Here is a 27,734-nt window from a genome sequence, read left to right as displayed (position 1 = left end):
CAAGTGGTAAATGACTGTTGAAAGCATCAAGCCCAAAGAAAGAATGAATTACTCTAGAAGTTGGTAACATACTGAATAGGTGTCAACTGCTGAGTGCTTTCTATTCCTTGAATGTGCTTTGAATGTGAAAGATTTTTTTTTCCCTCTTCACTTCTAATAAGAAAATTGCAAGTTTKGGTCAACAGTTCTGCTTCATTTTCTCATGCTTTCAGAAAGTTCTAAAGAAGGAGACTGAGTCCTGGGTACAGCAAACACTGGTTGGAAAGTGRGGGTATTTTATATTCCCTTACATTCCCTTACCTTATGCTGCCTGCCAGTACTGGAAATGAAAGTTGTGATTTTGAAGACTTTGARCCAGAAGTCAGTCTGACTGTAAGTTCAATCACTTTGAATAATTGAAGAAAATATTTTCTGGTTACATAAGTATGGGACAGGACCCTGGTGAATCAGATAGTGTTTCTAGCCTTATTTCCTGGTATTGATATTTTTAACTGGCTATTTACCTATTTCATGTAGTGTAGAATAAATCTGAGCTTCACATTTCCCATCCTGACTAAATGTCAAGACATTTCTCTTYTAATTCCCTTGCAGACCAGCTTTGCCATCCAAGTGGTCTGTGGATAAACTGTAAATGTTTCTTCCAAGTGAAACCAAATTCCCTGATTTCCTCTTCCTTAATCAAAATAAGAGCAGTTTTAACCACAAGAGCTGTACCTTTAACAACTGAGAGGCATCTTAGACATCCTCTGCTGCCCTTGCGTGCTGGACTGTGAGGAAGTCGTCACGCTGATACACAAAGAACCACTTTCATTTTATCAGTAGCAAGCAGGACTAAACATCTRTGTTCAACCAAATATGTGCATCTGGTGAGAGTGTGTGTGTGAGAGCTTTCATCCTGGCTGTGGATTTGAAGTTGTGCCAGGTTTACATGTAAGGTRTGGGCCAAACCAAACTGGAAGGTTGGTATTTGAGGTGGAATTTGTAGTGCCAGATCCTACTGCTCCAAATGCAGGCAATGCTCAGGGAGCTACAATAAACAAACTGTTGTAGATTTTTGTAGATTTTTGTTGTAGGTGATGATTCCCATAGCAAAGTGCTTTTCCATCCTTAGAGATGCTCATACTCAGCTTTTCCTATTACCACTTCTAAGTCAGTAAGCACTGACTAAAATGCCTGCCTGCTTTCTTCTAAGAAATTGAGAATTCTGGCCATGCACGTTCACTTCTGGGTTCTCGGGCATGAGGGAGCAAAAGGCTGAGAGCAGAGACAGTGTCTCTTTTGTCAGCTCCTTTTGTGGATTCCATAATTGGTTCCTGGCATGGRTAAAATAATTGCTTTCTAACCTACTGTACCATAAGCAAAGGTGGGGTGTAATGGAGGACAAAAAAGAAAAGAAGATGGAGGAAAGAATGAGAAAGRAGGACTATGGCAGACAAATACTATTTTTTCTTTTAAAACTGTAGTGATTTAAAGGTGAAAATAAAGTTGCTAAACATATAGTACACTCACATAAACATAAATGGCTGGTAGGGGATTATCTGCTTACTTTTTAGAGCAAACAAAACAACTAATTTTTCCACTTCAAGCATCTAATAAAAATTATTATTGATTTCTGATTTTTAAAAGATGTAGGTAAGCATTTTTCTTTTTTCTTCCATGTTTATTTTTTCCCTCATTTTTTTTTCACTTGAAGAGAAGGTAAAAACTAAAAGGGAAATATTTTGGCAGTTTATAAAAGCATGAAACTTAATGGAGGGAATAGTTTCAACATTTTTTTCTAAATTWAGTGGAAACAGGCAACAGCTCTAAGGTGTGTCTATGAGTGAAACAGTCAAGCCTTGAATGAATATACTTCTTAAAGCATAAGAATTATGATAAATTCTATAAGAATTACAAAGACTGCAAGAAAAAATAATTACTGRCTTTAAGTTCAAGATAAGAGCTTTATTTACTTAACTTTTACTTGTAAGAGATATGGAGCATTTTGGAAGGCAAGCAAACTCTTACATGACTTGTTCTCCASAAAGTTTCGCAGTGGATTGCCAAGGACTGTAGAAGAGCCGCCCTATATAAGTTCCTGGTGTTGTTGGAAGTAGATGACACTTTGGGGTCTACTGCATGAATGCATTGGTATTTTGGTTCTGTTCTGAAACCTTTCTGGGTGCTACCAGTCTCAGATGTGTTAAATCAATGCTTGGGACACAATTACTTTTTTGCAAGTAAAACTTATGCCAGTGCTCTCCCCAAAAATAAGAAGCATTTTTTTTTTCTTTTTTTCTCCATAAGAGATCTAATTTCAATTAAACACAATGTATGCAAATATTTTGTTGATTATTTATAGCTTAAAACTGTATTTATTCACTTCTAAAACCTTTCTCTGCTTTCCTTTAGACAATTACAACAATATGCTGATTAACTGACCAGTCAGTTAAAGAAACTTAGAKGTTTAAGCGTCCAAGTTTTCCAAATGAAAACATTCGGTTTAAAAAAAAAAAAAGAAGCTTGCATATACTGTAATTTGCTTGTTTGCTCCACTCCCTTGTGGACATGCCCAGCTTCCTCTGTACCTGGCAGCTTTCCTGTTCTGCATTCATCACGCTAATCAATGGGATTCAGATGTTCCTGAAATAAAATCATTTGTCTTCAGTCTGCTCTTACAAAGGACACAGATTGTACTAAAAAGGCTTTTCTTCACTTTCAGAGTGCATTAAATACGTSCCACTGTTCATAATACGAGGCTTTGGCAATGTATCGATTGCATTCTTTTACACAGAAAATCCTTGCACAGGGAAACTCCTTGYGGTTTTTTTCCACAGACTTAAATTAGTGCCTGTGAGAAAATTAGCAGGCTGAAARTAATTGAGACAGAAGTCTTTAAACTTGCATGCTGCAATGGGAAGAGTAATAACAAACCACCAGCTTTATTCTGTGCTGGTTTGATAGGGGCCGCTCTAAGGTGAGTGGAGAGTTTTATAATACCATGCTGAAATTATGAGCAATCACGAGAATTAAGGTAATGTTTGAGCATTACTGTACAAACTGTACTGTACAAAGTGAAACAGTGGCCAGTCACACCTGCTAAAAAATTTTCCAAACACAGTCCTTGGGTAGTGGTTTCAGAAAAAAAAACAAAAAAAACCAACAAAACAAAAAAAAATACCTGTTCTTTGGAGTTTAAAAGAGAAGGTGCCTTTTTTTTTTTCCTAATTTTCATTTTGTTTTTTTTTAATTAGGGGTAAGAACAGAAAAGAGAGGGGATAATGATGAATAAGAAAGTGAAAAAATAGATGAATATGAAAATCCCAGGAGCATGGGTGTTGGGATTTGAGAATTTCTTTTTTTCTTCTTTTTTTTTTTCTTCTTATCTTCTCCCAGACCCCGTCAAGTAATTCCTTAAGCATTTCTTTAGAACTTCTGCATCAATGACTGAGTTCTCTGATACCTAAACCCCACCATGTTTGGAGTTGAAGTTTTTTATTTGTTCATTGCATCCTTCCCTCAGTATCCCTGGTAGACAATAGAGAATGAGCTTTTATGGCAACTCATATATGAAGAAAATCTCTGTTCTCTGTGCTTTATCTATTTGTTAAACTTTCAGAACTGAACTTCAGCCTGTTATCCTTCCTGTCTCATTCAGGAAAAGCTGGTAGCCAGTTTCAAAGTTACAGAGGATTTCATAGACAGACTTAAAACCTACGACAGGGAGACCTTCTCAGCCTAATTTGAGGAGGAACAGAGGCAAAAAAGAAATAAACTCAAAGACTTTTCCAAATTTCTTCTTTTTATGCTGATCCTGTCAAAGCCCATTAACTCAGGTGAAAAATTGCCCAAACTAGCTTGCCTGTTTTGAGGGTAYGATCGTAGCAAACCTTCAAATTCTAGAAATGGCCCTGCTCCAGCAAAGCACTTAAGCATGCTTAATCAGGTACCCCATTATACAGCATGCACATTATTATTGAATGAACTGTGTAAATGAAAGCCTTAAAATGCTTCACATGAATAAAAATGCAGACAAATTTTCCCTGTGGGGATTCATCCCATGCAGGAGATATCTGCAGCTTTGCATTTTAATCAGTGAACGGTCTGATCCTGTTGCCATTGAAGTCAGGGGCAAAACCTAACTGCTGTGGTGGAAGCAGGATCTGATACTAACAGCAYGTAATATGAAAGGGGAGAATTTATTCCAAGTGGGTGTTCAGATGATGACCCATTTCTTGCATCAGGCTATTGTTCACCAGAGCACCGGAGAAGAGATGGCACCGCCATTAACAATTTACTATCCACAAATCAGTACAAAGCGTAACATCCAGTTACCACTCTTGCATGTTTGCATTTCTTCAAGTTAATAGGGAAAGAGAGCCCCAGGGCAAAGCATGATTGATGAGATAATTGACTTCACAAGAGCACTGTGGAAGAGCAGGCCAAATTCAGCTCCGACTTAAGTATTTCTATCTCTGCTTATGTCTGAAATAATCTGATGTAGTCCATCTGCTGTCAAAGAGGAGTGGTGGCATGAGAGCAGTGCTCTTCTCTGAGCACTTTGTCCTCCACTTGTCTAATATTCCTCTTCTTACTGGGCTCCCAGGAAGAGCTTCAGTGTGCACTGCTGACAAAGATAACCTCATGGGCAGAGTGTGGAGCTCATAGAATCAAAGCACCATAAAATGGTTTGCATTGGAAGGGACCTTAAAGATGATCTATAGTCTGACACCCTGCCATGGGCAGGGATACATTCATTCCATTAGACCAGGCTGCTCAAAGCACCATCCAATCTGATATCAAATATTTCCAGGGATGGGACATCCATAACTTCTCTGGACAACCTGTTGCAATGTCAAAATGAAGATTTTCTTCCTAACGTCTAATCTAAACCCACCCTCTTCCAGTTTAAAGTCATTTCCCTTTATCCTATCCCTACATACCCTTGTGAAAAGCCCCTCTCCAGCTCTCCCATAAAGTGCCTTTTCAAGGAGCTGAAAGGTGCTGTGAGGTCTCCCCAGAACCTTCTCTTCTCCAGGCTGAACAAACCCAGCTCTTTCAACCTGTCTCCACTGGAGAGSTGCYCCAGCCCTCTGATCATGTTCATAACCCTCCTCTGGACTCATGACACCCTCCCTGCTTTTGATTCKTTTCCTGTGCTGTCGTGGCTTGGCTGTGTCTGTGACACTGAAAAGAAGTCTGTCTCTGGCTGTAATTCCACAGAATGAATTGCCCTTATTGCCTGTYTCCTGACAGCATAGACCCAGGGGTGCCTGGAAGTGTTTGAGGTGCTGAGTGTGATTGGTGTGCAAACTCCTGGCCTCACTGCCCTTGGTTTGTCCTCATCCCAGGACAGTGGGCCTAGGAAAAATCCTCCTTGCAGAGGGTGTCACACAAGAAATTCAGGGAGATACTTTGTGTGCTCCAACCCTTAATTTTCTTCCCTGCAAGAGTTTTTTCTTTACTGGGCAATTTCAGACGGCAGACTGTTTCAATGACAAGAAGTGTTCATGTACTCAAAGTAGTGTCTCACCAGATATATACGTTTATTGACATAACTGGATGCCTTACAGCTCTGAGAAATATGATAGCAGAGTAATCCAGTGTGTATGTGCAGTAAAATGTGTAATAGCTAAACTCAGAAAAGAAACATGCTCTTCTAGGTTAAARTATTTCTGGAAATATAATTGCCAAAATAAACCACCAGCCCAAATTTATTGAAAAGCCTCTTGGAGAAGGAAGCAGGCATTCCACTGATCAGGAGGTGGGCTCCAAGGGGAGCCAGTTAATGTGCACCAAAAGAGGTCAGAGTAGAGCTTTGTGTCTTTATGCTATGAAGGTGTATGAAAATGTTTTCATATCTAAATTTGGAGCTAGCTGTTGAAAATCTTCTGTGTAGCTATTTACATTATTGGTGGTTTGGCTGAAGTATGTTTTGGCCAATTAAATGGAGTTGGTTTTGCTATTTTAATTGTAAGAGAGGTGGTTTGTTCACGAAACAATTTTCTCAGGGCTCTGTCTGACTTCAGATTATACTATAGATTCTATCCTATAAAAAGATAGAAAAATATATAAAGGGAAATGACGGATGCACTGATGGGGGAACTGGGGGGTTCTGCAAGGATGATGAAATCCCATTTTGTTAACCATCACTCCAGCCTGTAGTTCACTATTAGCTTYTGGTATTAAGCAAAACCAGTATTGGTTGCCATTAATTCCTAGTAAAAATGCATTGATAGGAAGKTTTTTTCTCTTTTGTGCAGCAGTTCTCAGTAGAAGTGCTTCTGTGCCCAAGTACACCTTGTCCACAAAAATAGAAAGCAACTTTTCAAAATTTTTTATTTATAGGTRTGCAATACCTAATGATTTCAGTAACAGATTATTACAGATTGGCCTAACTCTCTTCCACCCTTCATAACTTTTAAATCAATTTTAATTAGAAATGAATACACAGTTGTGAGTAGAGTGGTGTCTCTGTACTATGGAAAGAGCTCTTGAATCCCACAAGGATGCCTGTACATATGTGTATGTGTGCTCKGTTTAGGGTTGGGTTTTTGTGTCTCTTCTTTTGCTGAGTTTGCTGGCAGCCAGTTGCTGGGGAAGAAAAGGATAATTACAATGCAAAAGTGTTTTATGTTTTTCTCCTGTGGATTATGCTATAGATACAACACTRCAGTAGAGATTTTATAGAATTGTTAACAAACTAAGGAACAGAATGAATTGATACAGAGTGCACAAGGGGAAAAAGATGGCAAAGTTTAAAAAGAAAAGTTGAGCAAATGGCTTTTTTTTTGTGGTCTTGAAAATCACCTAGTAAAACAGTGTTTTATTGCACAGGTACACTAATAATTTCTGAGTTTAATCATTATGCTGCATATGCTTTTCAAGCAATTTTATAGAGWGTGTTCTCTAAGGTGGCTCATGAAAATCACCTTCACAGTCCATTTGTTTAGATGGTGCAGCGTGCTTGAATGGAAGCCGACCACCTCTGAAAAGGATGCGGATTGCCAAAATTTATCACTTAAGACTAATAATTCCCAGCAGAATGTGGAGAGTCGGCTATTTCTTTACCAGGCTTATTATATTGGGCAGTCTCTGGTTTTAGATCTAGATTTTCTTGTCCTGCAAACACCCCCAAAGAGCCCTATTATTTAACACGGCATGTTACCAAGTGTTACACACGGTGATTTATGAAGCGCAAGTTTGAAGTTATCTGTAATTGCTCTTAAATCTATTCCCATGTTATCTTCCTCCTCCAACCTCCCCTGTCTGCTTGTTGGTAGTTCTTTTGAACTGCACCCTGGATTCAGCACCCTGCCCCTCTCCTCACCCGAACTAAGGGACTATCTAGAGCCCTGAAATCACCTTGTGAATCATTCTAGCTTGCTGCTAACCTCAGATAGTGAACACCAGGAACTGTTGTGAAACTCTCCCCATCATTCTTCATTGTCYATAAAAGGAAATAAACAACTCATGCTGCTCATGCATTTTCTAGAATCTGGCCTTCCCAAAGCCAAGTCACAAGTTCTCCAGTTAATCAAGGAAAGATCTACTTTGACACACGATCCTTTTTCTGTCAAAGARCATTTTACTCTTTGTGTCACTTTTATGACATCTGATCCCTTTGAATAAYGAAGGCTGGTTACTGGCTACGATGTGGAGTTGTCAGGATCCAAACAAGGCTTTTATAAAAGCAAGGAGCTAGTGGGTTCAAGAGGATGCCAAAAAGGAGAGGATGAAAAGCAGTTCAGCAATAGCAGCAGCATTCTAGGTCAAATGGGCTTTGCAGAGGTCAGAGAGCCTTTTTCAGTCACTGAAGAAAGGATTGTGGGAAAGAAATAGGAATAGTGAAGTCCAATATGTTGACTTTCCCCTGTCTGAAAATCTGTGCTGCATTAGTTCAGAAATTTTTCTTTGCTTGTTTGGCAGGTGGCAAAATAAAGGTCTGAAATGGGAGAGGGTAGCAGACATTTACTTGAAGTGGTAGTTTCTTCTGAGTCTTTCAAGAGCCAGCAGACATTTTAGGTAGTGTTGGTTTGAGAGAGAGACTTCACAATCATTTTCAGCATATATTTGAAGGAAAATCAAACATTAGTGCACAGATCTTCACATCTACTTGTACATGGAAAAAAAAACAATGGAGGGACTGGAACACTCTTCAGTTCTTGTTTCCTGGCTTGATCCTATCTTGTATTGCCTTTGGTGTAGGAAACTCCATTGCCAAAAATCTTTTGTGAAAGTTATAATACTTTTCTGTTGTGATATCAACTAACAACAGACAAGTTTAACCTCGAGGGAAGTGCTTAACTATCTCAAATTCATAAGGCAGGTTAAATGAGTCCACATTGCATTTGTTTTTCAACCATAGGAGAGTAGACCTAGGTAGCTAACTTAACTGTCATTAGTTTGGGATTGACTATGGAAATGCTGAAGGTTCACAGGGTGTAACTAATAACACTCCATYTGTACCTTTCTGATGATGTGTCTGGTGACACATGTCCTTTGTGAGTCTTTTAATTTYTGTTATTGGCTAGCGTGCAAAGGAATGGATTTACTTCTGTTTGCAGGCTTTGCAGTGAGAATGACTTCAATTAAAGAGCCTATTGGAAAACATGAGGATGGAGCGTAAGGCGAGGAAGGAGACGGAAAATATCTCATTATGTGAGACTGGAAGTCGCATGCAGGGCTGTGTGAGTCAGCAACGTGCCCTTGCAGTGATGAAGCACTAACCACAGGCTGGGTTGCACTAGCAGGAGCACAGCCAGCAGATCCCAGGAAATGATTATCCCCTTTCCTTGGCTGCCGTGAAGCCACATGTGAGTCCTAAAGTGAGTCCAGTTTTGAGTTCTGTGTRACGAGACACTGACACACCAGAGCAGAGGCAGCAGAGTCTGTCAGGAAGCATCCAAGATGCACRTGGAGGTGCTGAGGCAACAGGGATTGTTCAGCCTTCCCCTGCAGAACGGAAGGGTGAGGAGAATTTGAATGCTGTCTTGCATCTAAAGGAAAAGGAGAGAAAGACAGACAGACTCTTCTCTGAGATACACTGCAAAAAGAAACAGTGACAAGTTGCAGCGAGAAATTTTTTAGTTTGACATTAAAATAATGTTCTTAAGTGGGAGAAGCATTAGACGTTGCCCAGGGAATGGTTAATGATTTTTTCCGGAGAGGCTGTTGGGTCTTCATGCATGGAGGTTTTCAAAGTTAAGCTGTTCAAGGCCCTGAGATACTTTGTCAAAGCTGGAAGAGGGCCTTGCTCCGAGGAGGACRTTGAACTAGGTGACCTCCAGAGGTTCTTTCCAAATGAAACTGTTCTATGATTTTGTGACCTAAATGAGCTGAGCCAACATTAAGCTGTTTTGCATCTTCACTTTGGAGCACGACTGGAGCTGCAGAGCATGTTGCCACAGCTCAATATTTCCTGGCCTCTTGTTCAGTTTCTGYAAGRCAATTCCAGGAGTTGGCAGAGGAGTGCTTCGGAACTGATCCATTCCCCCACTCCTGTCATACCACTGTTAATGTATWACAGTGGTCATTTATTTTCTCTTTRTTTCTTTTCATTTTTTAACWAAAAAGAAAATATGCTTGTAGGCTCAAATATGCTAAGGAGCATGTTGAGTTAAAATAAGTTTAATTATGATAGGGAGAAGACAGCCCATTATGTCTGGTGCTTTATCTGCTCATTGAGTGGTCTTTAACACTTATCTCTACRTATAGGTTTTTGATCCATGAGCAAAATGAGTAAAATGTAACAAGAACACATTGTACCTGTTTAAAAACTCTTAAAGATAATCCTGTGTTCTCCACTTTCATGATCTCTGTAAATAATTGCCATAACAAATKCTTTCTTTTCCCATTTCTTCCATCAGCCTTCTTCCAAGTGTATGAAAAAAAAATGCACAGTTTTTTTTTAATACTAGTCTTTTGTGATGGTCTTAGCTTTTTATTGCCAGCACAAATAATTAGGGCAGTGTTCCTTTTCCCTCCTAGAAGTTTTAAGCACTGTCAGTGAAAGAATTATGTTCTAATTTGGGTATCATTATAAGAATTAATTTTCTTTAACATCATGAAGTTTGTAGTATTTTTTTTACAACTTCATTATAATAGACCACTTGAACTGCAGMAAAGCAGTTTTAGTCCATGAAAAGAAAGTTTTTTGGCAGTGGAACAGATGATGAAAGAAATTGTAAAGCAATTACCAACCTCTTAGCAAAAGTCAGATGTGTTAGAGAAACTCTGCATCCCTAGAAGGATTGTGAAGTTCAGGTTACTCATCATGTAGGAGTTGAATGAACTGTTACATCTTCCTGAACAGTTGGGATTTACACCCTTTGGAAATCAGAGGGAGTGATGACTTGGACTTTGGTGACGGATTTTGTAAATCCAGAAGGGATATGCATCTTTTGAGTGCTTATGTCTGATTCTAATCTCATTCAAATTCGATGGGGGTTATATTCATAGTAGTAATCAAGGTGACTGCTTTACCCATGGTAGCCTTCTCATATTGAATTTAATCTTCCTTTCTGAAAGTGCTGATTCRCATTTAAAGCAGGTGAGGTTTATCTGTCTCCCCATCACTGACATTCTGTGTGAGTAATGTGTACATATTTGTGATATCAAACTGCACGAGTGCAGATATGACTCCTCTAAACTCAGAGTTCAGTGTTTTCCTAATTACTTACAGGCTATTGAGATTAAAGCAACAAGATCTCTTTTGTGTTCAACAAGAAGCTCACATTCTTTACTCATGAGCTACTCTCCTCTTTTCCCCTCTTGATGATCACAGACTACATTCTTGCAAACAGACGTCCCAGTCCRTCCCCCTGTGTAAGAAAGCCTTTGTAACTTGTGGTTGACCTAATTGTGCAGCGACAGCAGTGTTGCTGTGAATCTGGGGACATCCCTGGTACGGCACTCATGTGGGCTTAGCAGTGTCTGCAGCCTGAAGCAGGACGTAGGTAAGCAGCAATGCAAGGCTTTGAAGRACTCTCTCCAGTTTCACATGGGGGTGAGATGTCCCACGGAGATTTTAGAATAGCTTGGAGGACCAAGTTCTACGCGCTTTTCGATATCACACCCAACCTGGTGCCAGGGAATGGGGTCATGTTACTGAAAAAAACAATCTTGGCATTGTTATTTATCTGAAAACTCAGTCTTCTGTAAGAAGTGTTTCAACAATATGTTATCTGTGGCAGTTGTTATTTGTGTGTTTGATCCTGCAGCACTTGTTGGATATTCTTTCTTAATCTGGGTGTGTCTGCATGAAGTCCTGAGGATCAGAGCCTGAATTTGTTTTAGTGGTATGACAGAGAAAAGAGAAGAAAATGTTGAGATTTTTCTTTATTCGACCAACAAAAAACCTGAGTAGCACCATCATTGTGGTCACACTGTGTTAGTGTGGGGTGGTTTTCTGCATGTGCATCCCCTTAGATAAAAAAAAATGCAAAAATTGCAGGGCAGAATCACATCTGCCACTAAATGTTTCCCTGTTCTCTGTGTGGAATTATGAGGTTTTATAAAGTATTTTCTGACTCCTGAAGACACGACCACTCAGTAATGTTGAGGTRGACTCTTTTCATGTCATGTATCATTACCCAGCAGTGCCCATCCCATCTTCAGTTTGCACCAGTGAAGACTTAATCAAGCATGTAGGAGGAAGAATAGTTCTTACTTAATCCATCCAAGAATGGCTCAAATTTGAAACAGGGGTGTTTTAGTGCTGCTCTTAGCTGAAACAAGGTTGTTGACATGACACAGAACCATCACAGTCGTGTTTTATATGCGTGCTTTCACGTTCAGACAAGTAATAGTGGCAATCAAAATGGTTTGTCTCAGCCAATAACTCTGTGCAGTGTCATGTGTTAACTGCATTAAAAATTCATGAATCTTCTTGGTGAAGATAAAAGATAGGGAAGCACTTTTTCAAACTGATAGTCTTGAAGAAAGGGGGAGATTTTGGTTTTGCTTGAGCATTGGGGATTTAATCATTGAGTAGTAAGATGTCTATTTGTATTTCCATGCTTCAGGATAAAGCTGCTGTTGAATGAGGAGGTTCTTGTTCTGGACTGGCTGATTCAGCTGACAAGATCCAGATGTAGCAGGGATCAATTCACCCATGGACTCTGAWAATAAGAGAGTGGTTTTTATTTTGTTTGTCAACATATGGAAACAGTGGGCTGGGGTTGGGGATCCTGCTACAGAGCAGAGAGAGATTTGAGTGTTGTTATTACTGAAGTAGGCAAGTAAGGCTCTGTGACCAAAAGGATCTAAATCCCTGAGCAGAAAGATGCAGGAAATAGTTGTAGGCAGGCAAGAAGAGGATGAGGAAATGAGAGAGACAGCAAGGGAAGGAAAGGGAAGGAAAGGCTGCCCCCCTCGTGTCAGGATCTGGGAGTAGGTGCTTGGTTATGAATTGCTGTGCCAGCTGTAGGGTGGAGGTCATTTGTGGCATTCATGTGACAATAGATCTGTCATGTATTGTAGAGAGATCTCTTTGCATCAAGGTATATATACTGCATTGTACATTACTTCAAAATCTTCACATGTGCTTTTACCTTCAACTTCCACTCTTTAAATTGATTTCTTTGTTATCCTACTTTGTCCTGGTTTTAGCATAWTGTAGCTTTTACTAATGTTTGTTACTGGGCTTTTTTTGTTTGTAAAAGCCAAGAAGCCAAATATTCATACCTGTTTGTTCACTGTCTGTTTCTGTGGGGGTTTATTATTTGATGTTCAATGTCAAATTATTCATATTTATCCTTTATGTTGATGTTTTCCTAACTATAGTTAGGAAAATGTAGTGATAATCATACTCGAATCCATTCAATAGCACATACTTAGTTCCTGTAATTGCCATTTATAAATGGAACAACCTCTGAGACTATATCCAGCATCTAGAACTAATGTTACAGAAAATAAGGTCAAAGAAATCAAGTAACATTGCTTCCAAAGTTGCAGTAGAGTCTTTGAATCATCTTCTATCATTAATATCAATGCTTGACAGCACTTAAAATTTTARTCATGATTTGTAACACTCTGAATTTTATTGCTTCTGCTGTCGGAAATCAATTTCAGTACTTAATGGCATCTTGTAACCTCAGTCAAGGAGAATGTTGGCTTGATTTTTATTCTAGTTTTACTCAAACCTTCACTACTAAGTTATACCCTGAAAAAATTATTTCTGTGAGATTGTTTGACAAAGTGGTTTTCAGTTCTCTGACTTAAAGAAAATACTTCTGTGTATRCAACATAATTTAGAAGTATTTCTCTCTATTGATCATTTTTATTTAGCTGTAGCTTCATGTGTGCTTCAAAAAGTTGTTGATTCTGAGCCCAAAATACAGCGAAGTGTATGTTTAATCTTAGTCACTCTTGCACACCTTGGACTTCTCATGTAATTAACATCCACCACAAGTGTCTGGAAGATCAGACCGTAAACTGGTGTTTAATCTTCCTTTTGCTTACTGAGCTTCAATAAGAGAATGGAGCACACTTATATTTCCAAATTAAACATTCAGATTAGTCTTTATTGATTCCTTTTGATCAGGAGAAGTGTGTTTGGGCTTGATTCTGTGTTTCGTCACTCAGTAATTTCAGTCATTGAAATTATTGACCTGGCTGGGAACTCTCCTGTAATGGCATAATTGCAGGATGGAGTTGAGTGCATTTTTTAAGGGAAATTAAAACTGTATTTTTTACCAAAAAAAAACCAAAAAAAAAACAAAAACACAAAAGGGGGTAGCTTGTAAAGACCAAATTAAAACAGGATGCAAGAAACTGTACTGTGTCTAATCTCCTCTCAATTTTTGCAGCTTTTAATAGAATTAAACATGCAAAGGGCATATCCCTTGACAAATAACTAAAAAATTGGAAAAGACATTTCTGCTTTAAGCATGGCGCTGTCTACTTTTCTGTACACTTATTAGCAGATTTTATGTGCTTTGAAAAAGAGAAAAATGTTATTCTCCCACTTATTGCAAAATCGAAATTGAAGGGTCATAAAGTCAGTGATACCCACTGGGCCAGCAGAAGATCTAGTTTACCTGATTAAGTGTTTTGACTGGGAAATGCTTCCCGTTTTTACCTGTACATAGACTTCTTATTGGAAATGTCATCTGTTTGGCAGAAGAGAAGAGAAATAATGAGATTATGTTAGTGTAAGGAATAACAGGAGTGATTTCTTGAACCGTGTCATTTAAAGTTCAGTCTAATTCCTCAAGAAGCTGTCCCTGGAAAATTTCTTCAGAGAATTACGTTTCTTCAGAGAATTAAGGAAACTGATTTGCTATGAAAGTTGTAAGACACAAAGTCCAGCATAGCAAACCACTTCTCTAAAAGCRAAGGACATCATTTCTGCCGCTTTTCAAATCATCTTTATCTTATAGAGAAATACTGAGCACCCTTCCACCATTTCTAATGTATTTCATGTGGGTTTTTTCAATTATAAAGGGACAGCTCTCTGATTTACGTACTGATGACTTCCAGCTAACTTTCCTTGCTGTATTTCATTTAGAGAGCCCGCTGTCTGCACGTGATAATGTTTATGTAGTGGATGACACGGTTCTGGAGCTGTCAGAAGTGGAAGAAACGGCATCAGAAAGCAGCTGCTTCGCATCAGAGGACACCACGGAGGACTCGGGTGTCGTGAGCTCCCCGTCTGACATTGTGTCTCTGGATTCACAAAATGACAGTGTGAAGCTGAGGGACATCAAGCTGGTCAATGGCTACACGGAGCCAGCTGAGGTGGACACGATGTGCGGCGCGGAGACGAGCCCCRTGCGGAGCGCCTGCTGCGACGGCGCGGGACCCAACAGTGCTCCTCTGAGGTAAGTATTTACTTGCYACCAGTGCTTGGAAAACATCTTGCGTGTCCTCCTGGTTGGGACTCATTTAAGAAAACCAACTTATACTTTCTCCTGGTCTTTCATAAACCAGTACCAATGCCAAGTGACTCCTCCCAGTGAAAAGCTCACTGCCAAATCCCCTCGGGCGACATACTTGTAGCAACAGGCAAAGGTCACTTTTTTGTTTGAACTTGTAGTTACATTTCTTGCAAAAAGACCACTGCCCTCCAGAGTTGATTTCTTCAAGGAGTCTCAAATTATTTTGTTACAGTTTGGTTTATTTTGTACTTCTGGTAGCATCTGAAGTGCTTAAAACGTTACCATATATTGATCCGGAAAAATGACTCGGGTCATATAATGGAAAATTCAGGCCACCAAATGTCAGGTGGAGAAGGAGTTTAGGCAGATTGGTTTAGAAATGTTTGAATATATATGTATTGGAGATTGGTTTGGAAATGTTTGCATATACATATATTTWTATATATATATATGTTCACCTAATGCTAACCCTCCCCRTTGTTATACCTTGGGATGGGGTTTTTTCAGCATATTTCCTTCCCCTCCTCCTTTTTTTTAACATAAACAAACATTTTTCTGCAGTTTTTGCAAGAAAATACGAGAACCTGGAATTTAACTAGAAACTGCCTTCAAGCACAAATTACTCTGACACTGTTTGTTTGCCAAAACTCACATAGTTGGTGGCAGGGCTGCAAAGGGAACCCAAAATTTATAGGACTTTGCAAATACAAACTAGCCAAATAGGAAGCTGTGCCTCCAGCAAGGCGGGTGGCCTGCTAATACTGACAGGGATCCGCTCTGTGTGATGCTGGAGAGTCATGGGACAGGGGCCAGAAATTCCTCTGAATTCTCAGTTGACACAAAGTCTGTGCTTTCTGGTCTCTCTCCATTCAGCTGCTAATCTGTAGCCCCTTCATAAGAGCTTGTATCATGACCTAGTTATTTCCATCCACATTTYTGACTGAGAACTTCATCTTGGATCATGCAGTGGGTGATAACTTCGGGATAAATTAGACCAAAGTCAGTATTTAACCTGTTGGAATGATCTTGGGTTTTTTCTTTATCCATCAGAATCTATGGGGACAAGGTCAAGCCTCACTTAGATACTTCTCAACAACAAATTTTTCTTGTGATTTTTCCTTTTGCAGTGGCTTAGGTCCTGATATAGTTTCTGTTGGAAGAATTAGATAGGCTGGTATAGTAACTGCAATTAACATTCCAGACCTGATCCAAAAAAGCAACCCATTAATTTCAGTAGGCTCAGATTGGTCCTTTTGAGGTAAATAGGCTATCCCAACTTTCCTCAAAACATGGGGTCTAAAGTGGTTTGAAAAGCACACATGCACAATTGGTAGCGGAGGAAGAAGTAAGCATTTTGTTGACCAAAGACATCAAAGCAAAGCCCTGTAATAACAATACTAATCAGCTACAATTTGAGGGGAACTTTTTCTGGTTTTTTAATCAAATGAAAGACTGATCACGGGTCACTGTGACACACTCCCTCTTGAAAGTCAGTATTCCCTCCATTCCCACCTCAGCCAAAGATATTCTGTCTGTGGCATTTAGATTTACCTTTGCCACACAAACAGATGAAATTTTTACTGTTTGGAAAGGGTGCACAGAGAAGGGACAGCGGGATGTTTCATAAGCTGTCCAGCAGGATTGCTGTCCAGGGGTTTTGCTGAGCTGAAGGAGTGGAAGCTGGAAGGACAGGAGGGTGCTGAGAGGCCAGTGCTGTAGTGTCCTGTCTTGGCCCCCAGTTCRAGAGAGAGACTGGCAAACTGGAGAGGGTCCAGAGGAGAGCCACTGAGGGGGTGGGCATTGGGCATGCAAGGTTCGAGGGGGTGGGAGGCAGCTGGCTTGTTCACCTTGGGAAAGCAATGTTGGTAAGGAAGGACCTGGTTGCAGTCTTCCCCTAAAAGGAGGACTGTGAGGCTTCTCAGGCATGCACTGTGAAAGGACAAGAAGCAACTGTCACCAGCTGCTCTAAAGGAAATGAAAACTGAATGTGAGGAAATTCCTCAAAATGGGAAGAGCTAAGCARTGGAAGAGGTTCCCCAGAGAAGTYGAGGAATCTCCATGTCTGGAGATTCTCAGAACTCAGCCAGGCAAAGCCTTGGGCAGCTTGTTCTGGCTTTGAAATTAGCCCTGCTTGGAGCAGAAGGTTGTGCTAGGCTTCCAGCTTGCTTTTTTCCTGTGATTTTATCATGCTAAATGTTCTGTATTTATCGAATATATCTGTGATTTAAAATCAGTGGTTGGGACTGAAATAGGAGACAGTTCTTCTTGTTTGGGTAATGCAGTTATTTTTACATAAATACTACTACTAAATTTCATAAATATGATATTATTTATTTTTTAGGTTCTGGGATGACAAAATTGCCCCAGATCAGCTTTAGGATATAGCAAAAACTTAACATTTGTGATGTATTTTAATCTTATGTCAACAACCGGTTAGATTGACACAACAGTGATCCTGAGAGGTAATGTCTTATAAAATGTTATGCTCTGAATGTGCCAGTAATATTTGAAGGTAAATCCAATTTAATTCCTAACCTATCCTTGTAAACAAAACAGCTTTGAAAATTAGGCTCCTCTAAATCCTTTTGAGGTCAAGCTGCTAAGTTTTTAAAAGACACTTCCTAAGAGTAGAGGAAAGGAAAAGTAGGTTTTTAAACCTATTTGCATTAAATTCTTGTTTTAATCAGATAAGAATMAATTCTTAGTACAATTTTGATTACAGCCCCATTTGGAGAGCATCCATTTCCATTTTCAATGTCAGAACAACTGCAGTCCCACTAGTACAATGTGCTGGGAACTCAGAAACTGTGCATAGTTCTTTGATGAACGGGCTAATTTCAGGATGAAACCAGCGTCTTAAATCCCCAAACAGTCAAAATGCACTTCATGTGAACAGCGAATACAAGCTATACTGAGTTTTAAGTATATTTTGTTAGCTACAAAATTTAAAGGAAAATTTTACACAGTTTACTCATTCCTTTTTGTCTTCTACTTGGTACTAGTCATCTAAACTCAATTCTTAAAGAAAGATAATAACAAAGAAATTGGAAGAACATGTTGATACTGTAAAGTCKAAGGAGTTAGCAGCAGTGAGACTGAGTTTTTCTTGAATCTGAGCTCTATCGAAGCCAGAAATTTCATTTAGTGACTAATTTGGCTGAGGCTTGGGAAAAAAAAGGTTAAAAAGAGTAATGGAAACATTTAGCTTGTCATTTTTAATTGTAAAGCTGACTAAAAATGGGGCTTTTCACCCAGAGAAATAACAAATTCCTAAGAATTAAATGCTATGTACTACAATCATTTTGTACTCTGTGGATCATAAAAAGTACCCTTAAAGTGGAAACAAGTTATATTTGTAGTGTGAAGAGCTATTAAGAAAGTCCAGGTAGTATTTTGCCCATGCATTGTGAAGAATTGCCATGAAGAGCAGAATCAAATCCACAGTTCTTACCTAGGTTTGCTCCAAAAGSTTAGCCTGTGCTCCAGGAGATCAAGAATATTTTGCCATATTGCTTCCTTTAATTAGTTGTGTGTTTAGTTTTAAATTAATTTATCTTAGAGTTTCTGGAGTTGTTTACTGGATGCTCTGGGTGTTCTCTGTGTGGCTGGAATGCCTGATAGAATTAGAATATCACAGCAGGGTCTTCATCTGCTGCTGAATTCAAGGAAATGTGTGAGCATTTAAGGGCACTGTCTCCTATGGGATATGTTTGTCAGCACATAGCAGGRTAAGAGTGTGGCTGGGTCAGAATTACACCAAGCATGAGCTTTGCACAAACCAATACCACAGCACAGCAGAGCTCAAATCTCCTTCAGTAGCACAGAAACAGAATTTTCTGAAAGAAGATATTTGGATTCCAGGGTTTCCAATCTGGGGTATTTCCTCCACGGTTTTGTTTTCTGGTACTTGGGAGCAACTTGGAAATGCGGTCTTTTTTTGTTTTTTTGTTTAGTTTTGGGATTCTTGTTCAAGCAATTGTAATCCAAATACACTCACAAATTAGCAATTAGAATATCAAAACAAATGTAAAAACACACTAGTCCTACCCTTAGCTCTGCATCTAACCTGTTAAACCATCTTGGTGTCTCTGCCTGTGAGCTCCTCTTCTGCTGCTGCCTTGTTTTTTTTACARTGAAAGCCATAGCACAGCTATCACATCTCACGATACGTTTGTGCCTGGTGGAGCAGAATCCAGAGCTCAGCTGGAGGTGCCAAGGGCTAAACCCATATAAATAATTGACTACATGCAACGTTCGGCTGTGAATGTTTTAATATTAACTGCTGACTCTGAACATTGTACTACACGGTTCTCTTTATTCATATCCTTTCTTACCGTTGATGTCTTTGTGTTATGTATCTGTTCACCAAATTTTAATATATAGTGTTAAATGAGTAACAAGAAAACCACAGAGAAGCTGAAATGTTGCTTATGTAGCAGTAAGTRCATCTCATGATCTCAGTGTTGCAACCCTGTCCTCCCATACCCCCTCTTTTCCCATCCCTTGTGTGGTGTCATCACGCAAGCTCCCAGGGGCAGGGATCAGACAATTTTATACGCCTATAAAGCATCCTGCACACCTACTGTCTGGAGCTTTATAAATAATTACCCATTAAAAATTACGCTAAAATAATATTATTAGGGATGCTGGGTCACGCGTTCGAAGTTGGGTAACTTCAATATTAGGTCTCTGTGTGTAATCTCAGATTCCCCCTTTTAACCTCAATTCCCCCCATTTCATACAGCATGGTAACATCTCTGGTTAAAGGGATGGGACTTTATTTTACTTCTTTGAAAATTTCAGAGCCCAATTAATAAAATAGATTTATTGCTGTTCACTCAGTTCAAATTGTCTTCTGGGGACAGAACTAYTTAATTTTCTTTGCCTCTTTTACTCATTGCACTGGTATTCACATGCCATGCAGACTTTAATTCATTTCTCTGCCCAGTGCTCATGTGATACGAAAAGGTGGCATTTTCCTGTTTTAGGGAAGGAGAGCTGATGGGCAGAGCCAGGGCAGAGTTCTGAACAGTTAGACCATGCAGAACCATGGTTTTTTTCAGAGGACTGAGCACTGAATAGAATTTCATGTATCAGAATGCAGCTCTCTTTTTCTCCAAACTCGGTTCTTGGAAGACATTTAAACAGTTTGGTTGAAATAGAATAATAGTATGATTATGGGCATGATATAAATCTTCATGTGGACTGTCACCTCGCAGAGGTGTATTTTCTCAATCTTATAAGCAATTGGAATCAGGGTTTTAAAGAGGGTCACTCTTAAAAGTGGTTCTGCTGGCTTCCCTCAGAGAAGGAAAAACACTTTAAAATACCAGACTTTTTTCAATTCTGAAAATATTTTAAATGTATTAAAATGTTTAAGAAATAAAAGTATTTTAAAATTTTGAAGGGAACTTTGTAGTTAGAAAGATATAAGTAAACACAGGCTTGTGGGGGACAAAAATATAAAATACCTTCTAAATGTCTGAAAGGGATTTTCCCCTCCCTTGAGTGTCTGCTTCAGTAGCCATGAGAGAGGAATATTTTTTCACGTACAGCTAGTAGAGGACATAGGGTGGGGGTGGGGGAACCCTCCAGAGATCAGTTCATGCTGTGGGTCTGGACAGAGATAATCCCATTTCCTCCCTTTCTCTTGGAAGAATTTGTTACCTTTGGCTCTGGTCAGGGTAGCTGAAGCTGCTGGGAGGATGGTCCTGTTAGTTACCAGCCTGAGAAGTACTTGCCGTTTGCTGCTAAACTGTTCGGGGTTTTGATGAGTTCGTTTAAAACAAAAGCTTAAAACAATAGGGGTGGGTGAACCTGTTCTGCTCAATTTTCAGTCCATTCAGATTCAAATTTTGAGCACAGGGTTTTGTGCTCCACTTGGGAAAGACAGGAGGGAAGGAGAAATCAGTAGCTGGAGAGAATTCAGCGTGGAAGCTGGTCAGAGGAAATAAAAATAGTGAGTGGCAGAAGGCAGGAAGGAAAGAGAAAAAATGCAGTGAAAAATAGCAGTGTATGTATGTATTATATATACCTCTGTGCACAAGCACATTCTGCATAATTACTTGTCACTTGAAACTGTCTCTGAGAAACAGGAGAAAGTTTAGTTCTGTTATTTCTCTATAGCATAGGTTTTATTTTAACTGGGTAGGCATGTTGTACTTTTTTGAGAACGGTTTCAAGTGGTAGGAAGGTAGAGAAAGGGTTAAAGCGACAGGGAGAACCTCGGGGATGAAAAATTATTTAATTAAGACCCAGATGTCTGACAGATTTGCAAGCCTCTGCTTCTTGCATAGTTTTCCTTCCTTATCTCCCGCTTTCTCTTTCCCCTTGTTCCAGAAAACTCTTTAAATTTGGATACTTTTGTGCACTTTTTTGCTGGCAGATCTTCATGAAGGGAAGATATTATGGATATYATGGTTTAAGTAGCAGATACTCACAGTTGTTACAGAGCAAGAATACTGATTAACCTTTCTGTTAAAGTCATCCACTAGAAAAATACTGTATGCTTTGGAGCTGTAGGATATTCTAAATATTARAGAGCAGCTTGGGTTGCTAAAGTCCTGGTGCCGGCTTCCAGAAGAGGAAGGCTCCAGTCGTTTTCTGTTTCTATTTTCCTGTGTAAATCAAGACAAGTTATTTATTTGTGCCGTCTTTTAACTTGCAATGTTCCATTGCATAGGTGATGTGGCTGTATTGAGATCTAAATCATGCTAGTCCAYTTTCCTGGCTATTTCTGGCAATGCTGTCTGCCTGCAGGCTTTCCTGTTGAGAAGCTGTTGCCAGAGGAGGGGGAGTGGGGGCACACATCCAGCAGCTGTACAAGCTGCTGCTCCTGCGGCAGGACCCTGGAACTGGCATATGTCAGGGTACTCTGGAAGCTTAAATCACCCTGCTATGTAACAAGCTTAGAGATTTCTAGTATTAAAAGACAAAATGATTCTATGCAAAAGCATATTTATTTGCTTTATGTTTAGATTCTTGACCAGTAACCATGGAGGAAAATTGTAAAAGGACCATAAACCCAGCTGCTGTTGAAAAATTGCTTCGTTTTCCTCCTTGCCTCTATTTGCAAGTTCTTATTGTTGATTGGGTGGCAATATATCTGAAGACACAACTGGACCTGTGTATTACAGGATTGAAAAATAGTTRAATTCGATCTCTGATGACTTTTATTCAGCACAGATACAAATGCAGTGTAAAGACCTTTGTTTGATGTAGTCCCACAGAAGCAGAACACAAACTAAAAATGGAATTGAAATTATACCTGTACCTTGCCTTCAAAAATATGTGCAGCTTTTTTTTTATTGCCTAGGGACATAAAAAGTAAGGTTATCTGGCATTCAGCAGAATCACCATGAGCTTTTTCCTTTCCTAGTTGCCTGCCACTTTCAGAAATCTTGTATCAAACACAAGTGATGACTTTGCCGTCAAACCAGTCCTAGGTTCGTTGGTCAGTCTACAACTTTGGAATTTTAACAGTCTTTGGTTAAAAATTCATTCTCAAGTTCACAGGAGGCAGTAGAAATGGAAAATTTTGCTGGCCAAGTTATGGCTTAGGTGACTAGAAAGTCCAGCACTTACACTGGCTGCTCTCCTGCTGCAGTTACATTACTTCCTTGAAAAGAAAAGAAAAAAAAAGTTACCTAGCCCAAGAAATGCGAGAAATGGAAAATGGTCTCTGAGATAGTGGAAGCCATTGGTTAATCTGGAAAACAGTTATCTCCACTTTTGTCTCATCACTCCCATGAATGAACATATAAACACCCTGAGTTTGCTTAATGCCAGCTTTCTGGCCTGATTGAATAGCAAGTTGTTTTCAAAAAGCTTCRGCCATATTTCCTACAGCTTAAAATCCTGCAGCATCAATCTCATCTTTAACACCCACCCTGATACATATCAAGGTAGAAGCATTTCTCTTCACAGCATTTGTGTAGGAGATGAACATAATGGATTCRTTTTAAAGAGGACAAATGGGGATACATACAGATGGGTTAATGTAYTTCCCCAGTACCAGACTGGGATGACTGTGAGAGCTGGGAGGGGAGCCTGAATGTTCCAAAGCCCAGTCTGGAGTAGCCATGTCAGCTTCCCATGTGGGTCAATCCCTCTTGGCTGCCCAAAGGCTCATGTGAGGAGCTGAATGCTCTCAATGTTCATCTCAGCTGTCGTTACATCTGCATGTCCTACTGTGCAGTGTGCCTGTCTGGATTTGACTTCTTTGCAATGGCTCTGTCCTCCTGCCCCACTCAGTAACCGGTTCATAGCAGCTATGTTCTCAAGTTGTTCATGTATTTTCATATACTTTCATAAATTTTGCACAGCGAATACTGTTCAAAATGAGTGAGATTGCAAATCATATTCAGTTAACCTGAGGGATGTCTACTACTTGGTTTCTTCTTACCTGCTGCCATTAAGTTAGGACACAAGTTTACCTGTCTTCCATGTTATGTCTGAGAGCCCCAGACAGAWGTCTTGAATATCCTATAGCATTTAAAATGGTGCAAAGTAACTGCATTTAGATAATTGAATGTCTTGCTCCATCCCTTCTYTGCAGTGTGCACAGGTCTGTCTTGTGTTTAAACATTTACAGTGGGAGGTGAGGTCTGCACTTCTGGTGCCATACACAAAGCTCACCAGAGCTCCCAAGAAGTGCTCAGAGAAACTTGGGTTGGTTTTATCATGTATGGTCCCACAGGAAAAGCTGCTTTGACTATACCAAAATGGCATCTTCCCTCATTGCAAATCCATTGTTATACCAGTGGTCTGGGTTTATTTTAATGCAACATTTCCAGCTAGCTTTATCAGAGAAATTTCTCTCTTTCTTAGAATGTAAACCTTCTCATAAATGTATRTCTCCCATGGCACTAATTTGGTAAAATGCTGCTGTAAGTTTCATTTTGTCTCCAACTGCGCAAATGCCTGCCAAGGAGTAATTAGGCGTTGTAGCCTGAGCTCAGTGGAACATTAAATGCTGTAGTTTAGTAGTCACTTTGCTTCGTTCTGTGCTCTTGCACAAATCTCTGCTAATCTACATAAGTAATATGTGCGCAGGCTTCCAGGAACCGTGCACATTTGCCATTTCGAGCTTGGGCTAAATGCTCACCATTGCTGTATTTTTAGCACCTCATGTTTTAACCAGGAAGGCAGCGTAAAGGTTATCAAGTTCTTCCCTAAAAAAAAAAAAAAAAAAAAAAAAAAAAAGGCATGTGTGAGAAAATACCACTGGTAATGTTTATCCAGAATGTAAAACATGGTATCAGAATAAGTCATATTTTTCTTGGCTTCTATCCAGAACAGCTGTCAACAAAAGAAAAGTGTATAGGGTTAGAAGGGAAGAAGGCTATGGAAAAAAAAAAAATTGAGGCCCTTTGTTTTCCTTTTCCTGTGAGAAAGAGTCTTCCTAGGCATATTTGTAAGTCATGTGAGCTACTGGAAAGTACCAGACCTTCACCTCACAAAACACATTGCCTATTCTAAATTCCCAGGGGTAAGAATTTTAAAAAAAGCCTTGTGATTAATCTATGCCTTCTTTGGCTTGCTTTGTAGGTGAGTTTGGAGATGCATTAAACTACAGCTCTTTTAGAGATTTAGAAATGCGAAAGAAAAGATCCGCTTTTTCTGAAGCTCCCTCTGYAGCAGCAAATAAGAATCCTTTCATTTTCACTGCATTGTTCTCTTTCCTTCTGAAAAAAAAAGTCTATGAATTGGATAATATTATCCCAGTTGTCTAAGTAGGGAGATTGAAGGTAGGGTGATTGAGAGGCAGATTGTGTATAGTCACTGCCTAAGTGCACAGAGGATAATGAAAGAGACCACTGCTCACTCTTGTGCCCAGCAAGGAGAGGATAATTTTGCAATGAGGAGTCATTGAAAGATTCCCACTGATAGACGTGAGAAAAGAACTGGTCAGTGCAGTGCAATGGACCTAAACCCATGTCTGAAGCCCAGGAATGCTTGTTCCCATCCTAAATATGTTTTTCTAGATAAATTTCCCATGAAAATCTCAACCCGATTATTTCCTGTAGAAATTCCAGCATGGACAACCTTAGTAATAAAGATTTTGGCTGTATTGTAGAGCAGTCAGGCAATTGAAAAATACAACCAGGTACCGAAAAGGTGGTGAGCTGGCATAGCCTTCATGAAATTAGGTCTTGTGAGTTGACACACTTTTCTTCCAAGGCTTTGGAAACAGCTTCTCCACAGCAGTCGGAGAAAGAGTGTGTGTGTCACTGATTTGCCTCCAGCTGTGTACAACTATTCTGCAAGACCAACTTTGTAAAGAAGAAAGTGATGTTTGCCTTCCATGATGGATAGACCTGTTGCTTTGCTGGTGCACGGTTTGAATGGTTCTCCCATTGGAAATGCTCTCTCTGAGCTTGCAAATAAATTGTTTTAAAATGCACTCAGAGGAGAGTCTTTTTTARTAATTTTATGAAACTTTCTACTGCAAGAACAATATCAAATTCAGTTAGTTCATTCTCTCTGCCATCTTCATGTTAAGAGTTTTGTTTGCCAGTCTTCTCTCCTGATTCAAATGCTGCAGTAAGTGTAAATCTTTTTGTTAGATTGCTCAGATGAGTAATCCCATTGATTGGTGTGTGTGTCTCAGGGTGCAGGGGGACTGCAGTCCTACAGTGCCAGGTGCCTGTGTTGGAGACTTTAATAGATTTGCACCACCATCCTCGTGATCCATCATGGGGAAAGCTCAGCTCACCATGAATCTTACGGTGTGGATGTTGAGCCTGAGCACTGTTMGATCACATTGGTTTGTGGGGATGTGCAGGGCCTGTCAAAGCTCAGGCCAGCAGCAGATGTTGGAAGTAATTTTATTGCAGTCACAGAGCACCATCTCTCTTCTTCTGTGTTTAAAAAAAAAAACCAAAAAAACCAGGTCTGATTTCTGCCTTAGGTTCCAGTTTAGAAAGCATCTCAGTCATATATCAAGCCTTGCTATCTTGATTTAATCCCATCTGTGTATTCAGATACACAAGAGTGTGTGTATGAAAGTTTTGGAAGGTTTCCTTGGAGGTGTACATTGTTGTTTTCATTGATGCCGTATTCATGAACTCAGCTTTGTAATGTCAAGGTAGTTTAGATACAAGTAGAAGGATCAGACTGCAGGACTACCACAAAAGACTTAAAGAAGAGGTCAATGCTAAATAAATAATGAAGTAAAATGAAATAAAATACCCAATGTTTCATGTGCTTTCAATTGCTCCTGGTGTGAGCAAGGGAAAAAATCGAACAATAAAATAGCAAAAAATGAAGCTATATTGTTGGACAATTTAAACCAATTTCAGGAAACATCCCTGAAGTTTTATTCAGATTGCTATCTTAAAGAGAAGAAAAATGGCATTTTTCAGGTAGTGTTTGGTAAACTAACAAAAAAGTCTGTCATCTGTTACTGTATTTGTGATTAAGAGTATTATCTTGAAAAGGGCAAATCTGCTTCACTCARCCAGAGTTAGTTTAAGTGTAGCTAGAATGGAAAGCTACTTTTTCACTAGGCTAATCACAAGGGCAAAACTTAGATGCAACTTAGACCACAATGTCTTAAATGGGGAGTGGGGAACCGAAAGAAACAAAACGTCCAATGTGAAATTCTAGTTTCCATGATTTASATTAAAATGTTCTGCTGATGAAGACTTTTCTCTCTAAGAAAAAAGAGGACTATTGTGTACCAAGTTGCCATATGGATAGTTATGTGGGGTTTTTTTAATTTTAGTTATTTTTTTGTTAGGATTTTTGTTTGTTTTGTTTTCTTTTTCTTTTCTCCCTGTAATAAGCCAAAGCAGCACTTGGCGCTCATTCTGATTTCAGACTTGTCTTAGGTCATTGTACAGCTTCATCAGTTTTCTGGCAAAATCAGTTCCCTTGATACGTTTCATTAGAAACTGCTCTCAAGGGATTAGTTTCTGTTTTCTCCTTCCCTCCCATACGTTAAGATTCAGTGTGATTGTCTAACAGTACTTTGGCTGTATTTATTTTTCATTACCATGCAATTTTTATTTAATTAATGTGCATATATATTGCTACAGTGGGTGCACAGAATGGYTAGTGGTCTGCCTTAAAATTGTATGGATATGCAAAACCTCTGTCCTGGCAGATGCTGTGTTTCTGCAGTCCAGCTGAAATGCATACTTCACACTGAAGCCAGACCATTTCTTTGCAGGTTTTATTAATTCAGAAACTTTTGATTGCTAGCACACTGAGTTTGCTCAGGCAACACTGGGATCCTTCCTAGATGTGGATGTGTCAGTATGGWGGTGTGTGTCTCTAGGCATTCTTCATAGTTTGGGGAATGAACCCCASTGGAAGCAAAGGAGCTGAAATTTATAGTGTGTTTCAGAGCAGCAGTGCAAAGTGAAAGAAAGAGACCMAGTGATTTTATCCTCTTTATTTTAGCAGGCAAGACAAAGCAATGGCTTTGGCTAGGCATGAGAAYGGAGATACATTCATTGCAGCACGGCTCCAGCAGACTCTGGCTGACCTGGATGAAGATTTAGAAGGTAGGAAAGTGTGTGTTACCCTTGAAATACAAAATACAGAGACTGTGCTAGGACATGCAGAATCAAACTGGGCTCTTGGGACACCCATATATTTCTCACAAAAGATGGCTGGGAACAGCTCATGGGTGTGAGGSAGAATGTGGTCCCACAAAAGTGGCTCCTTTGCTTCAGGAGCAGACACCCTTTCCRTGCTCTCACTGAATCTTTTTCAAACTGCATATCAGATTGTCATTGTATTTCAGTGTCTTCTACCAAAAAGAGATGAACAGCAGTTAATGGACACATTTTATAGGCCAAATTTAGTATCATTTCATTGACTTCAGTGAAGCTAAATCAGTTGTGAATTCAGCTCTGTGATTAA

General features: G+C 39.5%; 1 protein-coding gene across 6 annotated transcripts in view; it reads left to right on the top strand.

Annotated features, from left to right (window-relative positions):
• Positions 1-27,734, top strand: part of COBL (cordon-bleu WH2 repeat protein) — a 157,697-nt gene that overhangs the window by 117,103 nt on the left and 12,860 nt on the right. For 5 of the 6 annotated variants that reach the window (XM_057371058.1, XM_057371055.1, XM_057371059.1 and 2 more), the window contains 2 exons: positions 14,492-14,804; positions 27,270-27,373. In XM_057371058.1, the coding sequence (XP_057227041.1) occupies positions 14,492-14,804; positions 27,270-27,373 (417 nt within the window). The remainder of the gene's footprint in view (positions 1-14,491; positions 14,805-27,269; positions 27,374-27,734) is intronic. The other variant, XM_057371057.1, reaches the window with a different exon arrangement.

The sequence above is a fragment of the Malurus melanocephalus genome, unplaced genomic scaffold, assembly GCF_030028575.1.
Source record: "Malurus melanocephalus ecotype Western Australia unplaced genomic scaffold, MMel_1.1 scaffold_139, whole genome shotgun sequence".
NCBI classification, from domain to species: Eukaryota; Metazoa; Chordata; class Aves; order Passeriformes; family Maluridae; genus Malurus; species Malurus melanocephalus.
Note: the sequence above shows the minus strand (reverse complement) of the source record. Positions and strands in the feature narration are given on the sequence as shown.